The 23,662-nt window shown below is 45.8% G+C and overlaps 1 protein-coding gene and 1 pseudogene across 4 annotated transcripts; both read left to right on the forward strand.

The window, feature by feature from the left end:
* The first annotated feature begins 14,205 nt into the window (after positions 1–14,205).
* LOC149367444 (uncharacterized) lies at positions 14,206–19,824 on the forward strand. 3 transcript variants are annotated; one of them, XM_089555622.1, is made up of 4 exons: positions 14,206–14,507; positions 15,952–16,074; positions 16,159–16,268; positions 19,688–19,824. In XM_089555622.1, exons 1-4 carry the CDS (start codon positions 14,319–14,321, stop codon positions 19,710–19,712), a joined length of 447 nt encoding a protein of 148 aa, XP_089411748.1. In that variant the 5' UTR covers positions 14,206–14,318; the 3' UTR covers positions 19,713–19,824. The 3 variants fall into 3 exon arrangements, with proteins under 3 accessions (XP_089411748.1, XP_089411740.1, XP_089411756.1); XM_089555614.1 differs by lacking the exon at positions 19,688–19,824 and adding an exon at positions 17,357–19,638; XM_089555630.1 differs by lacking the exon at positions 19,688–19,824 and adding an exon at positions 17,391–19,638.
* Positions 19,726–21,158, forward strand: LOC149367445 (uncharacterized; annotated as a pseudogene). The gene is made up of 3 exons (XR_016284865.1): positions 19,726–19,859; positions 20,338–20,423; positions 20,867–21,158. The product of XR_016284865.1 is annotated as an uncharacterized LOC149367445 (transcript).
* The last annotated feature ends 2,504 nt before the right edge of the window (positions 21,159–23,662 follow it).

The following is a 23,662-nucleotide window of genomic DNA, read 5'->3' on the forward strand; positions in this document are numbered from 1 at the left end:
GCTTGTGAATTCATAGTCGGGTCTCGAGCTCGCCCACCTTCGTGGAATTGCCTCTGCGATTCCAGAGCAGCACATCACGTTAATGATGTGCTGCTCTTGAAATCAAGAGGAAGAAATCAAGAGTTGAAATCAAGAGGAAGAAGTGGGCTTGGGCAGGGCATGTAATGCGAAGGCCAGATAACCGCTGGTCCTTAAGGGTAACGCAGTGGATTCCAAGAGAAGGCAAGCGTAGCAGGGGGCGGCAGAAAGTTAGGTGGGCAGATGAGAATAAGAAATTTACTGGAATATGGTGGCCGCGGCTGCCGAAGGACAGGGTTAATTGGAGAGGCATGGGAGAGGCCTTTGCCCTGCAGTGGGCGTTGTCAGGCTGATGATGATGATCATGATGACATCACGACGACCGGGACTTGCTATTTCCAGTTACTAGCCCAAGCGCTGGAGTATCAAGGGCGTTAGGTGGACAAAGGGTTGCACATACACCGGAGCAAAGATGTCGCAGAGTTGTCCAATGCCATTGCGGTAAACTGGGAAGAGGCAGGAAATGACGCACGTAATCGGAAGTCGATGTTGCTGCGCCTTTGACTCCACTGCCCGTCGACGTCGAGCGAGCAGTTCACAGTGTCGCCGGTGGCCTCCGTTAAAAGACGTGTGATTTGTTCGTCGACTGCGGCCATACCGTCCTCCGGTAGTTCAGGCATACTGTGCTGTTTTGTTGGCTGTTGTCGGCGGCGTTCCTTGCGCATCGTCAGCACAAGGCTAATTAATTTTTCTTCAACAACTAAGTTTGAGAAAGCTGTATAGCTTTACTCTGTAGCCATATGGCTGCACTTGGGTCGATGTCAATGCCTTATTTAAAAAGCGCTTAGCGTTATTTTCTCTCCAATCTATGCTTAACACTTAACTTGCTTATGTTTACTGTTGCTGAGGTAATGCAGCGTTATTGCCCTCGAAGCAGGACAAAAGGAGGCAACACGTCCTCCTAACTACGCCCTGACCTCAGAAGGCGCCAACGGTTGAGGAATTGCTCTCTTCAACCGCAATTATACAAAAACACGCAGCATTATCCATAGAACTGGATGTACCCCCTCTGCCAAAAGTAACCGAGCAACAGGTTCTTGCTTCTCAACCCTATAATGAAGCATTTACAGCAGCCCTAAAGACCGAACGGTGCCGTAATTTAAGGACAAGGGCTCACCTTACTCTTTACAGAATCGGAGCTAAAGGGCTGCCGTGAGTGCGTTGCTACGCGGCTAAGAAACGAACCACCTGTGCCGGGTTACTTTTGGCAAAGACTGTATACATATGGATATATTGCCGCGAATGTTTGTAGTGTTTGTTCATTCTTCAAAGCTTCCGGCACGCTGCTTTATCGCTTCGTTCGTGATGCAAGACGCGCCTAGATTTATCTCGATTGATCGCATCCAGGCGTAGCCGGCTCGACGTTGTTCCAGAGTGTGCTTTAAAAAGCTTTAAAATGAGCACGGCCGACAGCGGCGGGCATTCTGTTCGACGACCGCCGAGCACGCTTGTTGCTACGCTGCCGCTGAGTGATTCAGTTCTTTGCGGGCGCAAGTCAGCCCAAATAAAGAGTTTCGTTTAGGAGCCATTCTCTCTGTTTTCCATTTCACCGGACTGCAGTCACCACTGCGTGACAGTATTATATTTCCCATTTCACAAGTGTAATGTAGAAAAATATAATTTAACATTGCTGTGCGATAAGCAAAGCATAGTAAAAAAAAACTCGTCGATAAATTTGAAGGTGATCAGTGCAGAACATGCTGTGTTGACGTTTGGAGCAAGGAAAAAAAAGGAAGAAGAACACAAGACCAAGCATTACAAAATCGTGGGAACAGAAATATGAAATTCGAGCATTTATGTTTAAATATGTGAGTCGTTTCGCTTTTCTTTGCAATATCATTTAGTTTAGGGTGAGCATTACAGCTCAGCGTGATTTGATATTTCGCAGTTTCCTTTCCATAACTGTACGAGAACGCTTTTCTACAAGAGAGTCACAAAGTTAACACGGCAAGGAAACCCTCAGGGTGCGCGGAATGCTCGCCTAGTCTCGAAACGTTGGCAGGCACACTGAGGTTTCCCTTCCTTTGTTCACTTTGTAATTACCAATAACCATCTCCCCGACCTCTCTCTACCATGTTCTGCAAGAAAGGTTTGCCTTGAACTAACGTCCGTAAATTAAGGTTTCAGAGAAAATTTTAACTACGTGCTAGAGCACGCAGTTAAACTTTTCTCTGAAACTTTAATTACATTACAGAACTCATCTGGTCAGAAGCTTCACAACGCCCAATGTGCATCTTTCTTAAACTTTACATTTGTTAAAAATTTTTCCTATGGTCCTAGTTCTTACTTTCCCGAATCACAGAATTATAATTACCCGATCATGTCACCAATTTTTGTGGACGCAGATAGCGTTGCTAACCTTCTTAAAAAACTTGACTATCATGCTTCTCCCGGTTTTGACTGCCCAAATCAAGATCTGAATACTTCAAATTATAGTTCCGTCATACTAACAAAGATATTTCAGCAATCTTTCGATACGTGTCCCTTGGCTGCGCATTGGAAGATTGGGGACGTGGTCCATTCACCAAACCTGGGCCTGGCACACATGCAGATCACTGCAAAGGGTGCAAACCTTGCCAAAATAGGAAACCTGGTTTGGAAAGAAACTCGAGTACTGGCCACGTACAAAGAAATGGTCGGCACAGACATTTTTGAGGTTTTTCTGTATCGACAACAGACGGGAATATTGTGTCAGTACACCTTCAATAGCGCTATCACCGATCGAGATGCCGTCTGTTGCGAAACAGCTCACCCAGTTGTTAAGAAAAAGAAAATGATGCACATGCGTAGTGATGGTTCCCACTTCCTTTAAAGTGCCCATTTCGAGTAAATGATAAACCAGCTGATAGTTGCGCCACATCCAGCCGTTGACTTATTTTATCATTGTGGCCACTCAGTGCAGTCAAGCCAAACTGCAATGCAATACCAACTAGCCTCATTCGTCGCCTTGCTAAGTTCCCCAAGCTGTATCATCATCCTAGCCTGAGTAACGAATTCATCACGAATCACACTGCATCGATAATCATCAGAAAGATACGTCTAACACCCGTGCTCTCTTGCAGTCTTTCATACCTCGAACAACGAGTGTATCAAAATATCATCATCTGACTACGCCTGAGTACGCCCGCTGTAGGGCAAAGTAATGTCCCATGTCTCTCCAATTGGCCCTGTCCTTTGCAATCTGTATCCCCCGTATCCCAGCACCACTCCGTTAGTTACCCTTAAGGACCAGCGGTTACTTTGCTTTCGCATTACATGCCCTGCCCAAGCCCACTTCTTCCTCTTGATTTCAACTAGGATGTCATTAACCCACGTTTGTTCCCTCACCCACTTCGCCCGCCTCGGATCTCTTAACGTTACACCTATCATTTTTCTTTGAATAGCTCGCTGCGTTCTCATTTCTCATAACTTCAGCTGAACCCTCTTTGTTAGCCTCCGCGTTTCTGCCCCATAGGTGAGTACCGGTGAGATACAACTGTTGTATGCTTTTCTCTTCAGGGATATTGGTAAACTGCCATTCATGATCTGAGATAACCCGCCATATGCGCTCCACCCATTCTTATTCTTCTAGTTATTTCCCTCTCATGATCTGGATCAGCGGTCACTACCTGCCCCACATAGCTGTATTCCCTTACTACTTCCAGAACCTCGCTACCAGTTGCGAACAGCTGTTCCCTTGCTAGGCTGTTGAACACTACTGTCTAACTCATTGATCATGCTTTGCAGTTCATGCCTGAGTGACTTAGCATGGCACTTTCACAGATTGCTTACGTATTCTTCATTAACTCTTATCCCGAACTTTTCCCAATTCAGGCCTCGATCGGAACACCTCCCGTAAACAGGGGGTGAAGAGCATTGGCGATATCATGTGTTCCTGCCTGACACCCTTATTTATTGAAATTTTGATTGCTGAACTTATGGAGGACTATGGTAGCTGTGCAGTCGTTATAGATATCTTCCACTATTTTAAGGCGGAAGCCTTTAATGTCTCATCGTTGTAAGCAGCAGTTGTCGACAGAAAATGTCACGCTTTTCAATTGGTGGAAACGGTCGTGACGTCACAGTGCGCGAATTTCAAACAGGCTAGTAACCATGCAACCAATTGAATGGATCGTATAGTGATGCTCCAAGTAAGTGGGGCTGAGCTTAGTTAATTGATTAATTACCCAACTAGCCTAATTAGCTTTACTAGTCAGGTCATATAAATAAATAAAACCGATTAAGAAATTGGTCGAGCTCAGGAATCGAACCCCGGTATTCGGCGTGAGAGACGAGCATGCTATCCACTCCGCCATGCCAGCTCGATGGTTTCGAATGAACAAAGGCGCGTCTAGTGAATACGGTGTCTTCACTCACTCTCATCCTCCTCCATTCCCTTCCGGCGAGGTTTAGGTGTCCACCGACAAATGAGAGACAGATACATTTCCTTTCCTCAAAAACCAATTTACCGACGAGCGAGGCGTAGAACCGAATGGGCGATGGCGTTCTATGGACTCCCTGGCAGCGTTGCCAGACGCTGTTGCGTTCCACTCTTAGGGCCGAAGCTTAACATCTTAACCACACATCAGTGACCACACTTTAGGTCAAAAAAGTGCCCCCCTGAATTTTGTGAGACAGTTACTGCGTAATTTCCTTTCCTCAAATACAATTTTCATTTTCTTCATTACGGCTCCTCTTTATCTATCTTCTTTCACTCCCAATTCCTCCCTTCCTCTACGGTGCGGTTCAGGTGTCCACCGAGATGACAGAGAATTACTGCGGCATTTCCTTTCCTCAAAAAGCGTTGCGTTCAAAGGGTAAGGCATCGCGCCGAACGGGTGGTGGCGTTCCGTGGACTCCCTGGCAGCGCTACAACGCGCTGTCGCGTTCCACTCCTAAAGGCGAAGCTTAAGCGTCATTAATTAGTAGTAATTAGTATTCAGGCATTAATCAGTAATTAGCCATTAATTAGTGATTTGTCATCACTTAGTAATTAGTACTCAATTATATGTGACGCCACCAGTGCCACAGAAACAGCGAAGGTGGTGCGGAAAACGCTTCCGCCTCTACCCACTTTAGGCAGTCAAAGTGTCCCCTGAATTTTTCACATGAGACTCTTCCACATCCTGATTCTCTTTGCCTGCATGACTGCTGAGGTTTACACTCGGTCAAATGCTTTCTCGTAATCAATGACGGCTCTATAGGGGTCGCTTATTTTCTCCCATTTCTCTATGACCGGAGAAATATGAGCAGATTGTCACTACGGTCTATTGCCGAATATTCTTTACGAAAGCCTGTCTGATCATATGATTTATTGAAGTCCAAGGTTGTCCTGACTCTATTTGCGAATACCTTACGCAACGGACAGTAAGCTAATCGGTCTGCAATTTTGCGAGTCCTTGACGTCGTCTTTCTTCCCGCAATTATTCTTTGCGTCGATGATAACTCAAAATTTCGTACCGCTTCAGCTATTATTGTATATTGGCAAGATCACTGCTCGGCTGCTTATTATATTTATTTTTGTCCTTATCATCCTGTTTACTTTATTATTGAAATTTATACCCCTCTAAACAATTCAGTTGAGCATTTTTTGGTTTGTTCATCTACTCCCCTCTCAGTGCTTTTACTGGTCCTGAGTGTATTGTAAATAAATATCTAAAATATACACATCTTCGCGCGCTGTCGCATTGGACATCGTCGTCTTTATCAACTAATACTACTATCGAACTAATATCGTCCCCAGATGTGCCGACGACCTAACAGAGTAAAACAATGAGCCTCAACATAGACTGTCAACACTGGGCTATCGCGCAGCCGATCACGCCTCGTGTTAAACTGCAGCACACTCTTGCGCTGTGCATTGCACATCGCCGTCTTCTTCTACTAATGCTACTATCGCACTAATATACACATCTTCAGGAAAACTTTGCGCAGAATAACACAGGACAGGAGGGAGAGACACGCACACACACACGAGCGCAAACTTGTAACCGTATTGCCACGTATCATTGTAGTGTTCGTTCGTTCACGCTCAAGGCTGTAGGAAAGGGGTTGTTATCACTTTTGTTCGTGACGCCAAAAAGCGACCAGACTAATCTCGATTGATCGCAGCCATGAAAGGCTGCATCTAGGTTTTTCTAGATTACTGTAGATGATCTTGTCCTGTTATCTGGAAGTTTCCTTGCCGCCTTTAAATTGAGCGATGCCGCGAGCGGCGGACATTCGTAGTTCGACGACCGAGGAGCACGTTTGTTGCTTAAGCCGCCGCCGAGTGATTCAGTTCTTTTGAGGGCGCAAGTCACTCGGCGGCGGCTTAAGCAACAAACGTGCTCCTCGGTCGTCGAACTACGAATGTCCGCCGCTCGCGGCATCGCTCAATTTAAAGGCGTGAGTGATTCAGTTCTTTTGAGGGCGCAAGTCAGCCCAAATAAAGAGCTTCGTTTCCAAGACTGGTTGGTGTCTTCCTGACCGCTGGACTGCCGTCACTACAACGTGACATCTGGTGGAGGTGCTGGGTAGCCTTCCAGGTACCGGACAACCCCTGCAAGTCGCGACGCCAGCCCTTTGAGTTATTCGCCGGAAGACCTGACTCCAGTCTACCACGCAGCCTCTGGAGCCTCCAGCCATGACTTACGCCGCAGCAGTGCGCCGTCCTGTACCTCGACGACGGGACCCAAGCCCATATCGCCCTTAGCCAGCTGCGCTGGAGCGCCGCGCCGCCCTCTCGCCCCAACTCGCCCGTCCTACGAGCGTCGTACACGGCCGAGGAAATGCGTCTAGTGGAGAACACCCGACCAGCGCCGCCCACAATGCTTCCACTGCGGAGAAGCTGGTCACATTCTCCGGTACTGCCCATACAGGAGAATGGGCATCCGAGGGTTCCCTTACGACGCCCCACGACCCCGACCCGGCCAGCGACCAGCCGAAATCGAGGATTTTTTGCGTCGGGAAGGATACTCATCGCCGTCGCCGAGCCGCCTATCGCATTCTCCGTCGCCATCGTCACCGCGCTTTGTATCTCCTAGCCGAGGTTACGCGATGCGTGGACGCTCCCCCAGCCCCCGAAGGTTAAACTGAATAAAGCAGCCTCTGGAGGTGAGGTTGCTTCTGAGCGCAAGAACTAAGATCCTCCATCGACGAAAACAGAAGACCATGCCCCCTACGACGACGACGAGCCCTGCGACGACGACGAACCCTACGACAACGACGACCCCTACGACAACGACGACCCCTACGACAACGACGACCCCTACGACAACGACGGCCCCTACGAAGACGACGACCCCTACGAAGACGACGACCCCTACGAAGACGACGACCCCTACGAAGACGACGACCCCTACGAAGACGACGACGACCCCTGCGACGACGACGACCCCTACGACGACGATCCCTACGACGACGACGATCCCTACGACGACGACGATCCCTACGACGACGACGATCCCTACGTCGACGACGACTACTACGAAGACAAATACGACGACAAAAACTACGACAACACCGACGACGACGACGACACGACCAGACTTGAAGCTTTTACCGCTGCCCTTACACCTTATTAGGAACGCTAAAGGACTCTAAGTTCTCGAAGCATTCTCCGTGTTTAATTTCATTATAAAGCATCGAGACGATGCTTCTTTGGATGGGGGGTAATGCCACGTATCATTGTAGTGTTTGTTCGTTCACGCTCAAGGCTGTAGGAAAGGGTTGTTATCACTTTTGTTCGTGACGCCAAAAAGCGACCAGACTAATCTCGATTGATCGCAGCCATGAAAGGCTGCATCTAGGTTTTTCTAGATTACTGTAGATGATCTTGTCCTGTTATCTGGAAGTTTCCTTGCCGCCTTTAAATTGAGCGATGCCGCGAGCGGCGGACATTCGTAGTTCGACGACCGAGGAGCACGTTTGTTGCTTAAGCCGCCGCCGAGTGATTCAGTTCTTTTGAGGGCGCAAGTCAGCCCAAATAAAGATCTTCGTTTCCAAGACTGGTTGGTGTCTTCCTGACCGCTGGACTGCCGTCACTACAACGTGACAGTATTCTCAGAAACGAGAAGTGCCGTACGCTCCTCCGTTCTACGGTTGTTACCGGGAGATCTTCCGATAGGCTGGCCAGGGAAATTGTGGAGGCCCTCGAGATATATACTACAGAAGGCCGCGTCAGTAAGGCGTGAGTAGCCCTTTTAAAAAAAGAACTTGATTTTCTTCACGACCCGCTTTTCTTGTTCCTGGTTGCTGGGTATTTCCGCTAAGTTCCGGTATGAATTGTCTTGTGCCTATCATTGTGCTCGCTGTTTTTCCCACACGTGTTGCACTGGTTATTGTACGCTTGCGCTCTTCCTGCTTCTTGAGGCGGAGCATCGTTTCCGAGAATACAGTTGCAAGTTTGCGCTCGTGTGTGTGTACGTGTTTCTCCCTCCGTCTTGTGTTGCTCTGCGCGAAGTTTTCCTGAATATATCGGTACTCCAACTGGCCCAACGTTCTTCTCTACTAGTATACACATTCTCGCGCGCTGTGCATTGCAGCTGCGCTGGAATTTCGCATTAGGGAGTATTGTAGTCGTCCTTACAATTTTTTTTCGAATGATCATTTCAGACAAATAATTACTGTAGTTCTAGCTTACAGTTGCCGGTTCAGCCAATCAATGCGCACAAGATAGGCTTTGTGACATTATCCGTGATCTCATAGTACAGTCTGTCGTAATGTTATCATGATGAGGACGTTGGAGCGAAAAAAAAAACAAAGACAGAGTGGAGACGTGGACGGGACAAGCGCTTGTCCCGTCCACGTCTCCACTCTGTCTTTGTTTTTTTGCGCTCCAACGTCCTCATCATGAACTACCAACAGGCCCAAATTACTACTTTGATGAAGTAACGTTATCGTTTGGTCAAAACGCAGTTTCGTCTTACGTCTCTTGTTTTTATTGTCTTTTTAAATACTTTACTTGGTATATTGGAAGACATTTTCTTGTACGAGGGGAATGTAAGGAATGTCATGTGATTAGGAACTCAAACTGTTCAAAAAAGAAAATACCTTACAGTCAACCCCTAAATGGGCACTGCGGACAACCCCATACAGTTTACATTATTTCTGTAAATCTATCCTGTGACTCTTTTTGCCTACGCTGAAATTTTTGTGGAATTTATTGGTTAAAAAATTTGTTTTGTTATGTTTCCCGCCCTTTGATTTCCGTGTTGTAGCCTCCGGGAAAGGTGAAAACAAAAAAAAAGGCTGTCCAGTGCCGCAACACCGCGGCATTCCGTCGACGCAGCCGGCTTCTGCCGTGTCCCCTAAATATGCCAACACCTCTTCGGCGCCTACCAAATTTTTCGGCAAACTGGATTTTTTTACCGCTTTGCATAGCACTGAGAGCGTATATTGGCACTGACCGTAGAGGGCAGTTGCAGCAAATAGCTTGCGGAATTTAACCTCACCAGATGTACACATTGGTGGTTCCATGTTGCTGGTACTGATAATATAACTTACGTTGTAGTTGAGGTGGATTCCGTCTGAGTCTAGGAGGAGTCGTCGCCGACGCATGGTATCGGTGCTGGCAAGCGGAATGTTACTCGTCGTGGACTGGAACATGATGAGAGAGCTGCGTGAGAAAAGATAAGCTTTATTAAACGGCCATTCATTTCGAAAGAACCGTAACCGACCCGTGATTGAAGGGGACAAAAACAATAAGAGGACGGGAAAAACAAACCATTGTAACGGGCTGTATTGTTGCTATACGTGTTCAGAATGCCATAACCAATCGGCTGAAGAGCAGTGAAAAAAATTGGCAGTTGCCTAGCTCGGTTATGCCAGGATATGCGCAGCAAAAGCATGCGACACAACTGGCGAAGCGAGCGGAGGCGAGCGCAACGACGAGGCAAGCGGTGTGACGTCATACCATACGGCGGCATCGGCTTCGCGGTGAGTCGCGTGGTGTGACGTCATGCCAGGTGGCGCGGTGAGCAGGCGGCGTCCGCCAGCAGCGGCCGTTGCTAGGCCGCTGAGGACAGCAACGGCTGAGGACAGCAATAGCCCTGCCGATTTTCGCCTTGCCTTGAACTGTACGGAACCCATGGAGAACATTGAATTTGATCAGCGAGGAATTGTGTCGCTCTTAGAACGCTTAAAAGATAACAGTGCCACCGGTCCGGACGGCTTACCCACGATCCTGCTCTCTTCTTGCGCTTTTGTGCTGTCAAGGTACCTTCAAATTCTTTTCACAAAGTCATTACAGGAAGGCTCCTTGCCTGATGAATGGAGGCTTGCTAATGTTGTGCCTATACATAAATCGGGACCTAGGAATGTTGTTTCAAATTATCGACCAGTGTCCTTGACCAGTGTATTATGCAAAGTTTTAGAGCATGTGTTTTATACTAGTATTATGAATCATCTTAGTATACATTCATTATTAAATACTAATCAACATGGCTTTCGCAGTGGTTACTCGTGTGTCACCCAGCTTACCGAATTTGTACATGACCTGTCAAGTGCTTTAGATAAGGGATATTCTGTTGACTGTATTTTTCTAGATTTTAAGAAGGCCTTTGACGTTGTATCACATTCCTTATTAATACAAAAATTATACTGGTACAACATAAATGAGAACGTTATTAGGTGGATAAAGGAATATTTGAGCGTTAGGCGTCAATGTGTTGTTGTCAACGGGAAACAATCGCATGAGGTGGCTGTAACATCAGGGGTGCCTCAGGGATCCGTCTTGGGCCCATTACTGTTCATAATTTACATGAATGACATCTTTTCAGGTATTTCTTCATACATGCGTCTTTTTGCGGACGATTGTGTATTGTATAGAATTATTAACGATCAAAGTGACTGCGATGCATTACAACAGGATTTGTGTAAAGTGGCCCAGTGGTGTGAGAACTGGAGAATGCATATTAACTTACAAAAATCTGTACATATGTGTTTCACTAAAAAGAAGGTTCCCCATATTTTCACTTATAACATAAATAATAGCAGACTGCTTTCAGTGTTGGAATTTAAATATCTTGGTGTATATTTAACAAGTTCAATGTCTTGGCATCGTCACGTGCATTTCGTTACTGCCAAAGCCTGTCGTGTTTTAGGTTTCCTGCGACGTAACGCTAAACTTTTCCCTTTAAAGACTAAAGAACTGCTGTATAATACAAACGTTAGAAGCATACTTGAGTATGCTTGCACAGTCTGGGATCCGAAAACCTTGCTTGACGTTCAAAAGCTAGAAAGAGTTCAGAATTTGGCCGTTCGTTTTGTTTTCAATAACTATGGGCGATATTTTAGTGTAACGAGCGCGAAAAAATCTTTGGGTTGGGACTCACTTCAAAAACGTAGGAAAGTACTGCGTTTAAAATTATTTCATAATATATTTCATTCTAGAACTGGAATAGACAGAACCAAATATATAGCCAACCCTGATTACGTGTCTTTACGTAGAGATCATTCACTTAAAGTTAAAGAATACAGGTGCCGGACTGACCTTTTTAAAATGTCTTTTTTCCCCAAAACGGTTTCGGAATGGAACAAGCTGCCTGAGGAAGTAGTGTCCATATTATCAAATGATTCATTTTCTTCCATGCTGTGACATTTTTTTGTGTATAATAATTCCGTGTTCTTTCTATCTCATTGTTATCTTTTTTTTTTGTAACCACCTGCACGCGGTGGCATTTGTGTACTTTTTCTTCTACCCCCCCACTGTAATGCCAGCCAATGGCGCTGTGGGTATGATGATAAATAAATAAATAAATAAACAGCTCATGGTCGGTCTCTGTGCCTCCTCGGAGCACCGACACAGCGAAGTCGCAAGTTCGTGGCCAATGTAGCTTTCGCTATAAAAGGCGCGCGCGAGGAGAGCAGAGTGCCAACCCGCAAGCTTTGAGGATCGTGGTGCCGTACCAGGCACCCAATCCATGTATCTGCGTTTTCGACTGGATGCGTGCAATGTTGCCGACGGGCGGCATCAATGATCCTGTGCCATTAAATGCCCTCCACTTACATCCAGCCATTTTTTTTTCAGCGTACAACACAGTGGCTTGTTGGGCGAATTGGTTACACTGTAAAGAGGAAGACAGGCAGCGGCGCCAGCCGCACCGCCAGCGCAGGGCACGAGATCGCTGGGTTGATGACCACAGCTCGGACCGCCATTTTGGCTAGTTCGCCTTAGGCTGTTTTCTGTGTAATTCCTGTTACACTTTGGAGATGTGCTGGGTGCAGCCTTTGGCCTACGTCCTGTAGCACCGCAGCAGAGCCATCGCATCAACTATGTCTACCGATGCAAGTCAATCATCTGCCCCTTTGCCTACGCCCGTTGTTTGCCATGACGCTCTCCGACAGCGGGACCCAGCCATTTTTAGCGTGTCCGATGATCACGACGTGGAGGATTGGCTTGCCTCCTACGAGCGGGTAAGCGGCCACAACCAGTGAGACGACGCCATGAAGCTGAACAACGTGGTCGAACGTGGCCAGCCTATGGCACAGAAACCATGAATCAGACTCTGCCACCTGGTCGGCCTTTAAACGCGCCTTTTCCGATATCTTTGGGCGCCCTGCACTACGCAAACTGCGCGCTGTGATGAATTTATCAAGATCAGCGCTTAGAGACATGAACAGGGAGGTTTTCAGCGTGCAGACCGCACACTGCACACTAAACAATTTCTCACCCTTAAGGGTGCAAAAAAGGGTGTGCCATAAATTTACACCCTATTTCACACCCTTTGAGCACCCTATTGAGCCGCAGCACCCTACAAGCAGGAAGCAAAGGGTGCATTTACCAGAAGGGTGTAAACGAGGGAGCAAGAAGGGTGCTACAACTAATGGGTGCTGAAGTGCTCACAAGGGTGTACATGGAACTGAGTATATTTATTAATGTACGGATAGATATAACCAAGATATAAGCAAATATCTAAACCAAAAACACGGCGAGAACTACAGCTGATATCCTTTGTACAGAATACGTATTTATTTGCCTTGCAGAATACTACAGTTTGCTTTGTCATTCCTTATTGTCGAAAATGCATAGCGATTATGTGTGCATATTACTCATGTAATTTATAGCAGCAGCAAATACAAGCGATAAATGTTTACACAGTGAACCACAAATCCTATAAATGTAAACAAACCAAATGGCTGACATGGCGGCGCGCGGACACGCGCGGAGCATGGAAATGACTTCCAAAAGGTGAACTGCTCAGTTACGTCTTTAAGTACTTTCGAGCTTAGCGAACATGGAACGCCAACCAGCAAGAAACACGCAACCCAAAATTACCGACGGTCGCGGGGAAGACCCTCCTTCACGCTCGGCCGCTGCGGTTGGCTGCTTTTGAGATCGAGAGTACTAGCTATCCACGACAGCCTCTAGTGTGAACAGATTCACACCAACAGTAACTTTTGTTAGCAGAACTAATTAAATATACTTTCTAGGTTTGGCATTGTGCACATTATTTTTTCGCGTCGCTTGTTTGTGGTGCGTATCTGGTGTCCAGAGTACGCATTCGGTTCGAGATCGAAGGCGAAAGTACCCCTAACTCATTCGATGGTGAATGTCAATCGAACCTAATGACATTACATGTTCCCGTGTAGCAGTCGATTAATGACATTAGGTGCTAGTGTCATGCGACGAGAATTAATTCATGACAATTAATCAATCAATCAATTCATTAATGAGAATTAAAATTAATGACATTAAATTTGGTACTGCTCGAATCGTCTTAGCTTTGCAAGTGTGCCTGCGCAGTTAGAGCCTTAATACACCGATAACACTCACCAAGCGCAACGCACCAACCCATGATTGGCCTTTCGAGAACAAGAACGCAAGCAACGCAAGCAGGAAAGAAAACTCGTGAGAGGCCCTCGCCTGGCCACCCTCGCTGGGAGTCCTAGTCCTCTCAGTAAAGACTCAAACAAATCCCATAATTGTCTATCAATTTTAGAACTTTTAAGTTGTTCTGACACCTATGAAGAAATTTGTAAAATGTTTGTGCAGTTTTAGTGTATTAAACTGCGCAGTTCTGATTTTTTTTCTTCCCTATAGGTGGCAGAAACATCGGTTTAGGCCTAATAGTTTGAAGTTTTTTAAACTGCTAATATTCTTTGCATGCTGTGTGTGAGAAGTTTCGCGACTGCCTCTTGTTCTGCTACGGTCACGTGATGTTGTTTTCTTGGTGCCGTCGCCGCTTCAACAGATTGCTGCATCTGTCAGAGCCTGCTGTTTGGAAGTGCGTGCGACCGAAACGTTGCGTGCGACCGTGTGTGTACGCTTCTGCCCCGCGATGCCGCGTTGCCTAGTTCACGTACCACACTTTGGTGTGGTCGGCGCGCGAACGACGTTCGCTACGAGCCTATACGCTTCAGGGCACGGTGGAATTCTTCAGGGCGACACCCTCAGCGCTCTCAAAGACGCAGTGCGCGCGTGCCCGGTTCTTGGCGGCAAATTGGACCTGGCGTCATGCTCGTTCCAGGCAAGTGCACGTGTGTTCCTTTGCTTGTTTTCAGCTGCGTTTGACAAGGTGGCGGTGTATGGAGTTTAACGTCCCAAAGCGACCGAGTTTTTGTGAGACTCCATAGTGAAGGGCCGCGGACAATTTCGACCACCTGTGGTTCATTTAACGCGCACTGACATCGCACAATACACGAGCCTCTAGCATTTCGCCTCCATCGAAATGCGACCGCCGCGGCAGAGATCGAGCTCGCGTCTTGTGGGTCAACAGCCGAGTGCAACACTGAGCCATCGCGGTGGCAGCCGATAAGGTAGCGTTACGCGGAAATACTGCCAACTGAGGCTTTTCGGCAAATGTTCGAATCCGGATGGTGTTCACATCGCTAAGAGAGGCATGGCATATTCATGCACGTGAGGACCAGAGCTATACAATTTGCAGTGGAATATATGGTTCGCGCCTGGTTCGCGTCGTGTTCCGCTTGGTAACCGTGCGGGCCGAGCTGTAGCTTTTACATTTGTTTGTGTAAGAGCACATGGCACATTTTGTTCTCTTCCTTTGTGTTCTTTTGCGCTATTCATGTGAAAGGATTACATGCAGCAGTTTTTATTTTTACTATGGCCTTACGAGAACAGGCACTGCTGAACTGTGCTATTATTTCTGGCGATGGTTGAAATAAACAGTAACTGGAGGGGCGCTAAACGTTTCGTTTTTCACAGTCGCGTTTCGGGCTTCGCGGCCGAAACCTATGTGCATGAACCTCAGGGCGACGGCGGCCAGCTACGATACGATGCGTTGCTGTCGAAGCGTTTTGTTCATGTCTCTTGTCTTGTAGCTTATTTTCTGAGTCTTCCAAAATTTCCCTATTCGCCTGGAGATAGTACCCATACGTAGTTTGACTAGCCAGGCAGTCACCCTCTGACTGTACACGTTAACCATTTGCCATACTGCTGCTCCCCTTTGTCTGGCTTTGCCTTAGCAGTCGCGCCGTGCAACCTAGCTGTCATCGCCGCTGCCTTGCACAGTCCGCAATGGACATAATATTCGATTTGCCGCGGCTTTGAAGCATAACCGAGAAAAAAAAAGAAAATATAACTATGTTTGTCAGTAACAAAAGGCTGAAACACTTCTTGTGGGGCTACGTGCTAGCACACACAAGAGCGAAAGGCATTTCATGCCCAGTACAAGCACTTCGTCCACTTTGCTGATTTTTGTAGTGGTCGGTGGAGGATCGCTCACCATGCAAATGCATATTAGTGATTTTGCTCATATCAGAATAAATTTAGTGTACATTACTGGTCTGTTTTCTAATCTGTGTGCATAGCTCTGCTGTTGCACATTTACTTTGTTTTGCTGTACTAGGCAACGGAGGCAGTGACGGCGGTCCTTGCCGCACCAACTTGTCTTGCATGGAGTTTCTTGAGACTCGTGCACAGTATAAAAACCAATTGTTATTTGCCGTTTACAGATTTTGGACAAGACGTTTGATGAATACGTCAACCTTTCTGCTGAGGACAGTATCCCAGATTTGTCCAAAATTCAGCTACGTGCACATGGTAGTGAGCAGCAGTGTGCATCGACATCTTCAGAGGTATTTGGATTCAGTAGTCGTGTAGTCAGTGAGATCACAACTCAGTTTCGAATTCATGAATGAGCTGTTGGCTTTTTCTTGCAGCCCACTGTGTCTGACAGGACTCTGGCCAGTGGCGGAGATGACCACGAAAACAGGACTGTGGCCAGTGGCAGAGATGACCACGAAAATGGCCTTGATGTGTCCTTCAATCTGTAAGTGCATAGAGCGGTACAGTATGATCTCAATAATGAGCCTCACAGGATCGCAAATTAATATTTGTTTTGCCTGTTAACCATGTAGTAAAGAAAAATTTATTTAGTGTAAAAACAGAGAAGTCGGCCTGATGGTACATATCTATATATCAACCTGCTACTCTGTGCTGGAGCGTGGAAGAGGAAAAGAGGGTTCAGAAACAAATGAACAATACACTGTAGCATGGAAACTGAAACCACACCTATCCGTTATGGCTAACGACATTTGCCTGCTGCTCACTTTATCGGTGCTTGCAGTGTGCACTTTTCAACTAGCAGTCATGGCGGTGCTGATGTCAGGATAATGCTTATTGCTCACTGGCGTGTTCGCTGCTTCCATGCTTATATTGCCGCCGTTTCAAGTAAAACTTCTCTACACATCAGATTTTAAAATTCATACACAGTACACTTGTGGTACGAAATTTTATGAATTCGAATCATATCGAAATTTGTTACAGACGTGATTGTATCACCGAGATTCTGCTTGGATGTAATTCTGCTTTCCTCATCATAACACTGGCTTTGAACATTAAGATTCTTAAAGTCCAAGCGTCATAAATATTCTGAAGCACAACACGCTTCACATAGGCATCCACTATGGCCTTTTGTTGCATTTAGAATAGAGGCTAACTTCAGAATACTATCCAACAAATCCATGAGAATGTTCATTACTGATCTTATGCATTTCAGTTCCTCCTAATTTATATACTAGACTAGTTCTGGAACCTTGACAGTGAATTTAGTGCTGGAATTGGCTGTCAGAGACATGCCACTCAATCTTACACAGAAGGCGTACAATTAGGGTGCAGTAGTACAGCGGGAGACAATTTCTGAGACGAAGGAGCTTAAGAGTTCAGATAAAGCAGTTCCTTCTTCAAGAGTGATCGAAGGCATGCTGACGGAGGTCTCTCCTCTTGTGTTAATGATGAAAGTTCTATAGATGTTCTGGTTGTTTTCTCTTGATATCTTCTTAAGATACATGTCTGATGAAGCGTCAGTCTGCAGTTTTTATAGCATTTGCAGTGTATAGAAAGATTGCTCCTCCCCAGGCAAAAAGCCTCCCCAGATGAAATGCAAATGCAGGAAAGGATGTCGCTGACTTCCCGCCATAGGATTACCGAGCTTTCAACAAGTACTGTTCAAGAGGCAAAGGAGAAATACCCTTACTTAAGGAACTTTGAAAAGCTAAGTCAACTCTTCCTACTATATTTGAGAGACAGCATTTACATTATTTTAGGCTACTTCTTAGGTGAGGCAGCATTTGTTGAAAAAGTACTATAGGTTCTGTGACTGGTCGAAAAACAAATTTTTAATGCACACTAAATGCGAGTGATTGAGTAAAACTTGAAAAAATGGAAGAAAAAATGCCAATTTTCGAAGCTGAATTTTCTGCACAGTAGCACCTCACTGTACGCACTATAAAATTTTGTCTAAATGAGCTGTTTGGGAATCAACCATCCACATCGTGGCAATGTCTTTGTAGCAAGCAACTGCTGACATCAGTCATGTGTCGGCTACTCCTGATTCCAACGTTATCTGTGTTGTGAAAAAAAACTGGTCGCAGTTTGGTAATGTGCACACTGAGCTGCTCTACGGGGGGAATGCATACAAAGCGTTGTGTACCTGTATGCTCTCGAGCCTTAATGCAAGAAAAGGTGCATGAGCATACATTTTTTTTACCCAGCGATGATGTCATAGTGATGTAACAATTTTGTTACTGCTGTAGTTAGACTCTAGTGACTACACTTATATTAGCAGTTCCTGCATTTAGCTGTTGTGTGTTTCTTAAGCCAGGGCTCACTGCTTACCTCCAGCGGGGGATGCACTATGGGTAATTTATGCTGATGTCGCACATTCAGGCGACTAAGTAGTAATCACTGGGCAGGGACTAACAACATATAAAGCAAGAACCATGCAGGTGGTAATCAGGTTGTAAGCTTGGACAGTAACAGGGGGGGTGGGGGGGTTAGCCCATGAAGGAAGACACACCCTACACACCTTAGCGTGGCAACGTTTTAAGATGCAAAACCAAGTGAAACAAAACGAAGCATATCAATGAAAGCAGCTCGAACTACCACGCTGTTTTGACTTTGCCTAGCCGAAGAAATGATTGCTATTTTTTAATGTGAAAGCATTTATTTCTTGGATCATGACGCGGTGTTCTGTGCATCGAGTGTGTGAACAGAAAGTGTGCACTCCTAGTTGGAGAGCAACATGGGTCACACCCTATGGGTGCTTGTGGCAAGAAGAGCCACTTGCCAATGCATTGGCGCTTCGCTTAAACGCTGCCCCACTGTGCTGGCAGTGGCATGAGCACTCACCGGCGTCTGTGAACGTTCAGCAGAGAATGACTAATTCTGCATTTAGTATGGGGATTGGCCCATGGAGGAGCTCTGAATGGTGTGCGGTTTGGTGGCCACTGTGAACTAAATTGCACAAATGCACCAACAGAAACAGCAGTAGTGCACATTGCTTTCGCATTTCTCCACTAAAGCAGACTTCAGTGCCCCCGGTATACTCTTTTGATTATGAGATTGAACCTTCTTAAGCAAGTCAAGTCTTTGAAGTACAAGGTAGTGGAGGGCTCCGAATTAATTTAGTTCATCTGGGATTCTTTAACATAATTCACATCCCATAGCAGACGGACGTTTTTTCATTTCGCTTCTATTGAAATACAATCACAGTGGCCAAGGTCGAACTGCCGACCTTGGAATCTGCGGCCGAACGTTAGTCACTGAACCGTCATACCTGGTAGATTGATGCCATGCTTTGCGTCAACTGCATTCTATGCATTGTTACTAACTTTTCCTGAAAACGATTTGCAGCACTTTTGCTCTGATGTCAACAAAATTCTTTACTTATTTCTGATTTTCAAGATAAGTTTGTTGAATGAAATTGTGCTTTATCGTTTTTTCCCCCCTAATGTTGCATTCTTCTGGGCAAGAAAACAAAAAATAGCTGTTTTCTAACTTCCAAAATTTCTTGAGATTTCACATCTCTTCTGTGCACTCATGTTCTATTGTACTACAAGAAAACTCAGCTACTGCTTCCAAAAAATTGATGTGGTGAAAAAGTTAGTGCTCAAATGCATTTGGGCAGAAGACCCATTAGCTGTGCCACGAAGGCTGTGCTTGTGCCAAGGTTAAACTGTCAGCACCATAACTTTTGGTTTTCTTTCGTGTGTGACTCGAAATTTTCAGGCTCAAGTACACCTTCAGAAATAAGGTGGTGTTAGTATTTTGTGAGGTCAGAGTGCTCATTTGAACTGTGCATTCGTCAGTTCCTTGCCTTATATTCAGTAGATGCCATGATAAAGTAAAATCACCGCTTTGTATGCGTTGCTGTTTTGTTGTAAAGCACTTTTACATACTTTTTTTCAGTTTTGCAGTGACTTTCAGAGATTGACGAAGGTCAGCCCTTCAGCTTGCATAGCAGAGGGGATTGACAAGATTATAAAATCAGCCCAAATGCAACTCATTCCTTGCGAAGCAAGCATAATGGATTCTCTCCGACGTGCTGGAGAAATGGCACCACAGAGGCTGCGAACGCGATGTGAGTAGTGTTACAAAGGCTTTATTGCTATATTTCAGACCTACACTCTGTGTCAAATTATTTTTGCAGGGTTTCATCTTATAGGCATAGCATTAGACTTAATCTGTGTTTAAAGGTTTGGTTCTTTCGAGGTTTGCAACTCGTATCTGGTCCTGCATGGAAAGAATTTGATGGCATGTTGCTTAGTGTGCGGAATAGAAAACTGTTGTAATATAGCACAATTATATGTGTAAATAAGGAATGTTTTTAGCTGTGTCAAGCACTAGACAATATTTGAAGACCCGTTGGAATGGCCGTCAAGATAGAGCAGACTTAAATAAGATAATGTTAACCTAGCAGCAATGTTTCATTACTTGTGGGCACAGAAGATTACAAACAACTCACTTTCTAAACAGCCTTTGTCATATAATTAGGGAACTTTAAGAAGATACTAAAAAAGTGCATTCAAACATTCCCTATAAATGTTTTGCTTTTGCAGACATCCTAACAGTCGCAGTTGTGCGGATACTGTCTGCAAGTGTTAAAGAGATGAATGGGCTCTCAGCTTTTTTTGTGCGAGAGAAGGTAAGTTTCTTAATTTTGTGCTGCTAGAATGCGTGTGTACTATACTAATTTGCTTTGCTGAAAACATTGGTCTAAGACGTTGCTGAGCTTTAATCTGATACATTAAACAGGAGAAGCCTAATATCAACGTAATTACTTTAGTGTAATGGTTTAAATTTTGTTAGCAAATGTGTTATAAATAAATAAAGGTAATAAAGTTGTCATCTAAGAATTGTGAGTGCTGCTGGCTATGGTCCAAAAGTTAACATTGCGTATAAACGAAAATTGCATGTGTAAATATGAGACAAGCCATTTTGTACTGTTAACATTCTTTGTATTGTATTGAAAAAATGTATAATGTACAGACAACTTTATGAAGGGGGTGACTTAAGCATGGAGAGATGGGATTGAATTAATCCCTCATGGGCTGTTTCTAATAATGAAATATTTTCTTGCCACAACAGGACTTGAGCGTTCCGGCAACGCCATGTATAATTTTCACTGGACAGCAGATTGAAGAAGCAGACATTCTTCATATTAAGGTGGATCGGGAGAAACTTCATGGTCAAAAGCGCAGAGGAGGGGCTGGCGGCTGTTTTATCGGCCAACTGGCTCTTCAGTGTCCAGTACGAACGCAAGCTATGCAACACGCTTGTAGTGTTAGAGCGCCTTTTTCTTGGCCTCACACTAAGCACACCAAGAGTAGTGGCTACTAAGTTTCTCAATAAAGTCACAAAAAGTGTGTAGTTAAGTATAGTCAGGGTGATGTGTATTTTTCTGTGATATACAGACGCATTGTGTGAAGTGTTTTATTAGTGTTTTTAATAAATTTGCTCTGCTATGCCAAAACTATAGCCTCATATGCACTCACTCATGTGCACTCTGATATGCATATATACAAGGCTCCGTGTGCCGCACATGCCTCAAATGAGGAAAATGTGGCCCTGCTGTATGATGGGTTATCTGCCTGTGTTGTCAAGGAAGTGTATGTTACTATTGAAGTGGTCAGCATTGTTTTCCGTAATGAATTTTTCCTTGCAGGCATGTCTGGATGGTGACCAAGCATATCCGGCACATGCATGTGTGCATGGAGGTGCCCTCGATTGGCATGCATGTGATCCAAAAAACTGGGTAGCTATAGAACATTATGCAATGTGTTGCCAGCAGTGGCCTGTCAACCAGCATTGTCTGCAGATTCGATCATTCTACATATATGGACGCATTTGCTGTCTTGCATCAATCCTAGCCTATTGCTTGTTCGGTGAATCAATGCGGAGCACCCTTCCAACACCCATTTTGAAGGGTGTTATGGTTAAAATAGCACCCTTTAGTAAGGGTGCAACCTTTACACCCTTCAAAATTTCATGCTGTGCACCCTTTCTTAAGGGTGCTGATGTCTGCACCCTATCTCAGCACCCTTTTTCGAGCACCCATTTGGGTGCAAAGGGTGTTCGTCTGGGGACAAACTGATTTGCACCCTTAAGGGTGAGAAATTGTTTAGCATGCGCGTGGTTACTCTGTACTATGTCGTTATCGGCAGCCAAGTTGTACGTCTCGCGCAGGGTACCTTCAGAAAATTCAGGGGCGGGGGGGGGGGGGGGGGGGAGAAGGGGATTTTTTGACTTAAAGTGTGGTGAGACGAAAGCTTTAAGCGCGGTGTTGCTGCTTGTGTAACTGATGTGTGGCTAAGACGTTAATTAAGTGCTCAGTTGTTTGTGAATCTCAAACGCTGGAGACACGGGAGGGCGTTTGGGAGGCATCCGTCTGATTCGACACCTTTCTGCAAACTCTCCAGCGTCCTAGACAAGGAGCACTACATATGCGTTGGCAGGAAGTAGCGAAGCCCTTAGCATGCTCCGGCTGCGGAACGGAAGGATGGTGGTTCGAATGCCATCGTGCACAAAGACTTTTTTTCTGGTGTGACTAGAAAAAGCGTGACACCTCTGCTGACAACCTTCTGTCGACAACAATGAGGCATTAAAGGCCTTTTAATGAGGCCATAAAAGTGGTACCTGCGGTATCGTTACCACACCTGATCACCCGGCGTCGGCTTCGTCAGCTCGGCACATGCGCATGACAGCGCGTGCATCTCTCTCTCTCTCTCTATGCCCCCTCTCTCTCTCTCTCCCGTGCTACCGTTTATAAGCGGTGGCCGGTTACCAATAAAGGTCTTCCTATTCCAGCTGCCTCGGTGGACAGTGTCTCTTCGGGGGCTGCCTCTCGACTATGCAGCACCAAGTGTATAGCGTCAGCCGTACCTACTGCACAACTGCCACATTGCTCACTCTCCTTGCCAACTCATCTCGCTCAGTAAGCGGACTACGGCCTTCGCAAGCGGGATCTGTTCCCGCTGCGCTTCTGCCCCCATCGCAGTGTCACTCCTCAGAATCCATAGGAGTGGGTATGCAGTGACCTAAGTGGCATTCAGCGCCAGCAGACCGATATTTATAGCGCATGTTTTTAGCGACGAGCGAGGCTCCTAAGCGGCCGCTACCACTGAAACCGCCTCAGGGCCGTGACCTTTCACGCCGCTTTTTCGCTAGCGCCGATGCTGTTCGCCAAGAATCAAAGCAATTCCCTGACTTAACACTTCAACTTGCATCAGTCCATCCCATACCCTATTACAAGTGCTCATACTCTTGCCCTGCTATTTAAATCAGACCCAGATAACGTCTACAGCATAACTATGCTTCCCGGGCTCAGCGACCACATGTTTCTGCACATCTGCACCAACTGTATATGAATACGCGATCGCCTACTGAAAGTTAATTTCGGACTATAATTTGACTATAATGGAACTATAATAGGTCGCCCTGGTCGTGAGGGTAGATTCGTGTACTGGAAACTTGCAGCGCAGCAGTGACAAGGACGAGACGAGAAAGGACGCAAACACAAGCGCTGACTAACAACTGTGTTTTATTGCTCTGAGGCAGCCTATATAAGAACTAGGTACAACACAACAAAACAGAAACCAACACATCACCTCACACATTCGTGGCACGATTATCGGAATTGTCTCCCGTTCCTCCAATCTTTCGTTCTATCATTGGCGTTCAGAAATGACATTTCTTTTTCACTAAGGCACACAGAGGGGTTGCTGACACACTTATCTGCGCATTTTGATATCGCCAGAGCTTCTGCTATCAACCTCGTGGTGGTGTCCCGACACTTGCGAAGAATAACTGTGCTTTCAAGGGCAGGGGTGCAGCCTTCGCACTGGCTACAGTGTAAGGCGAGATCCCCTGAGTTTGGGTCCCTTA

This window comes from Amblyomma mixtum, chromosome 1 (genome assembly GCF_055824585.1).
Source record: "Amblyomma mixtum isolate Tamu chromosome 1, ASM5582458v1, whole genome shotgun sequence".
NCBI lineage: Eukaryota > Metazoa > Arthropoda > Arachnida > Ixodida > Ixodidae > Amblyomma > Amblyomma mixtum.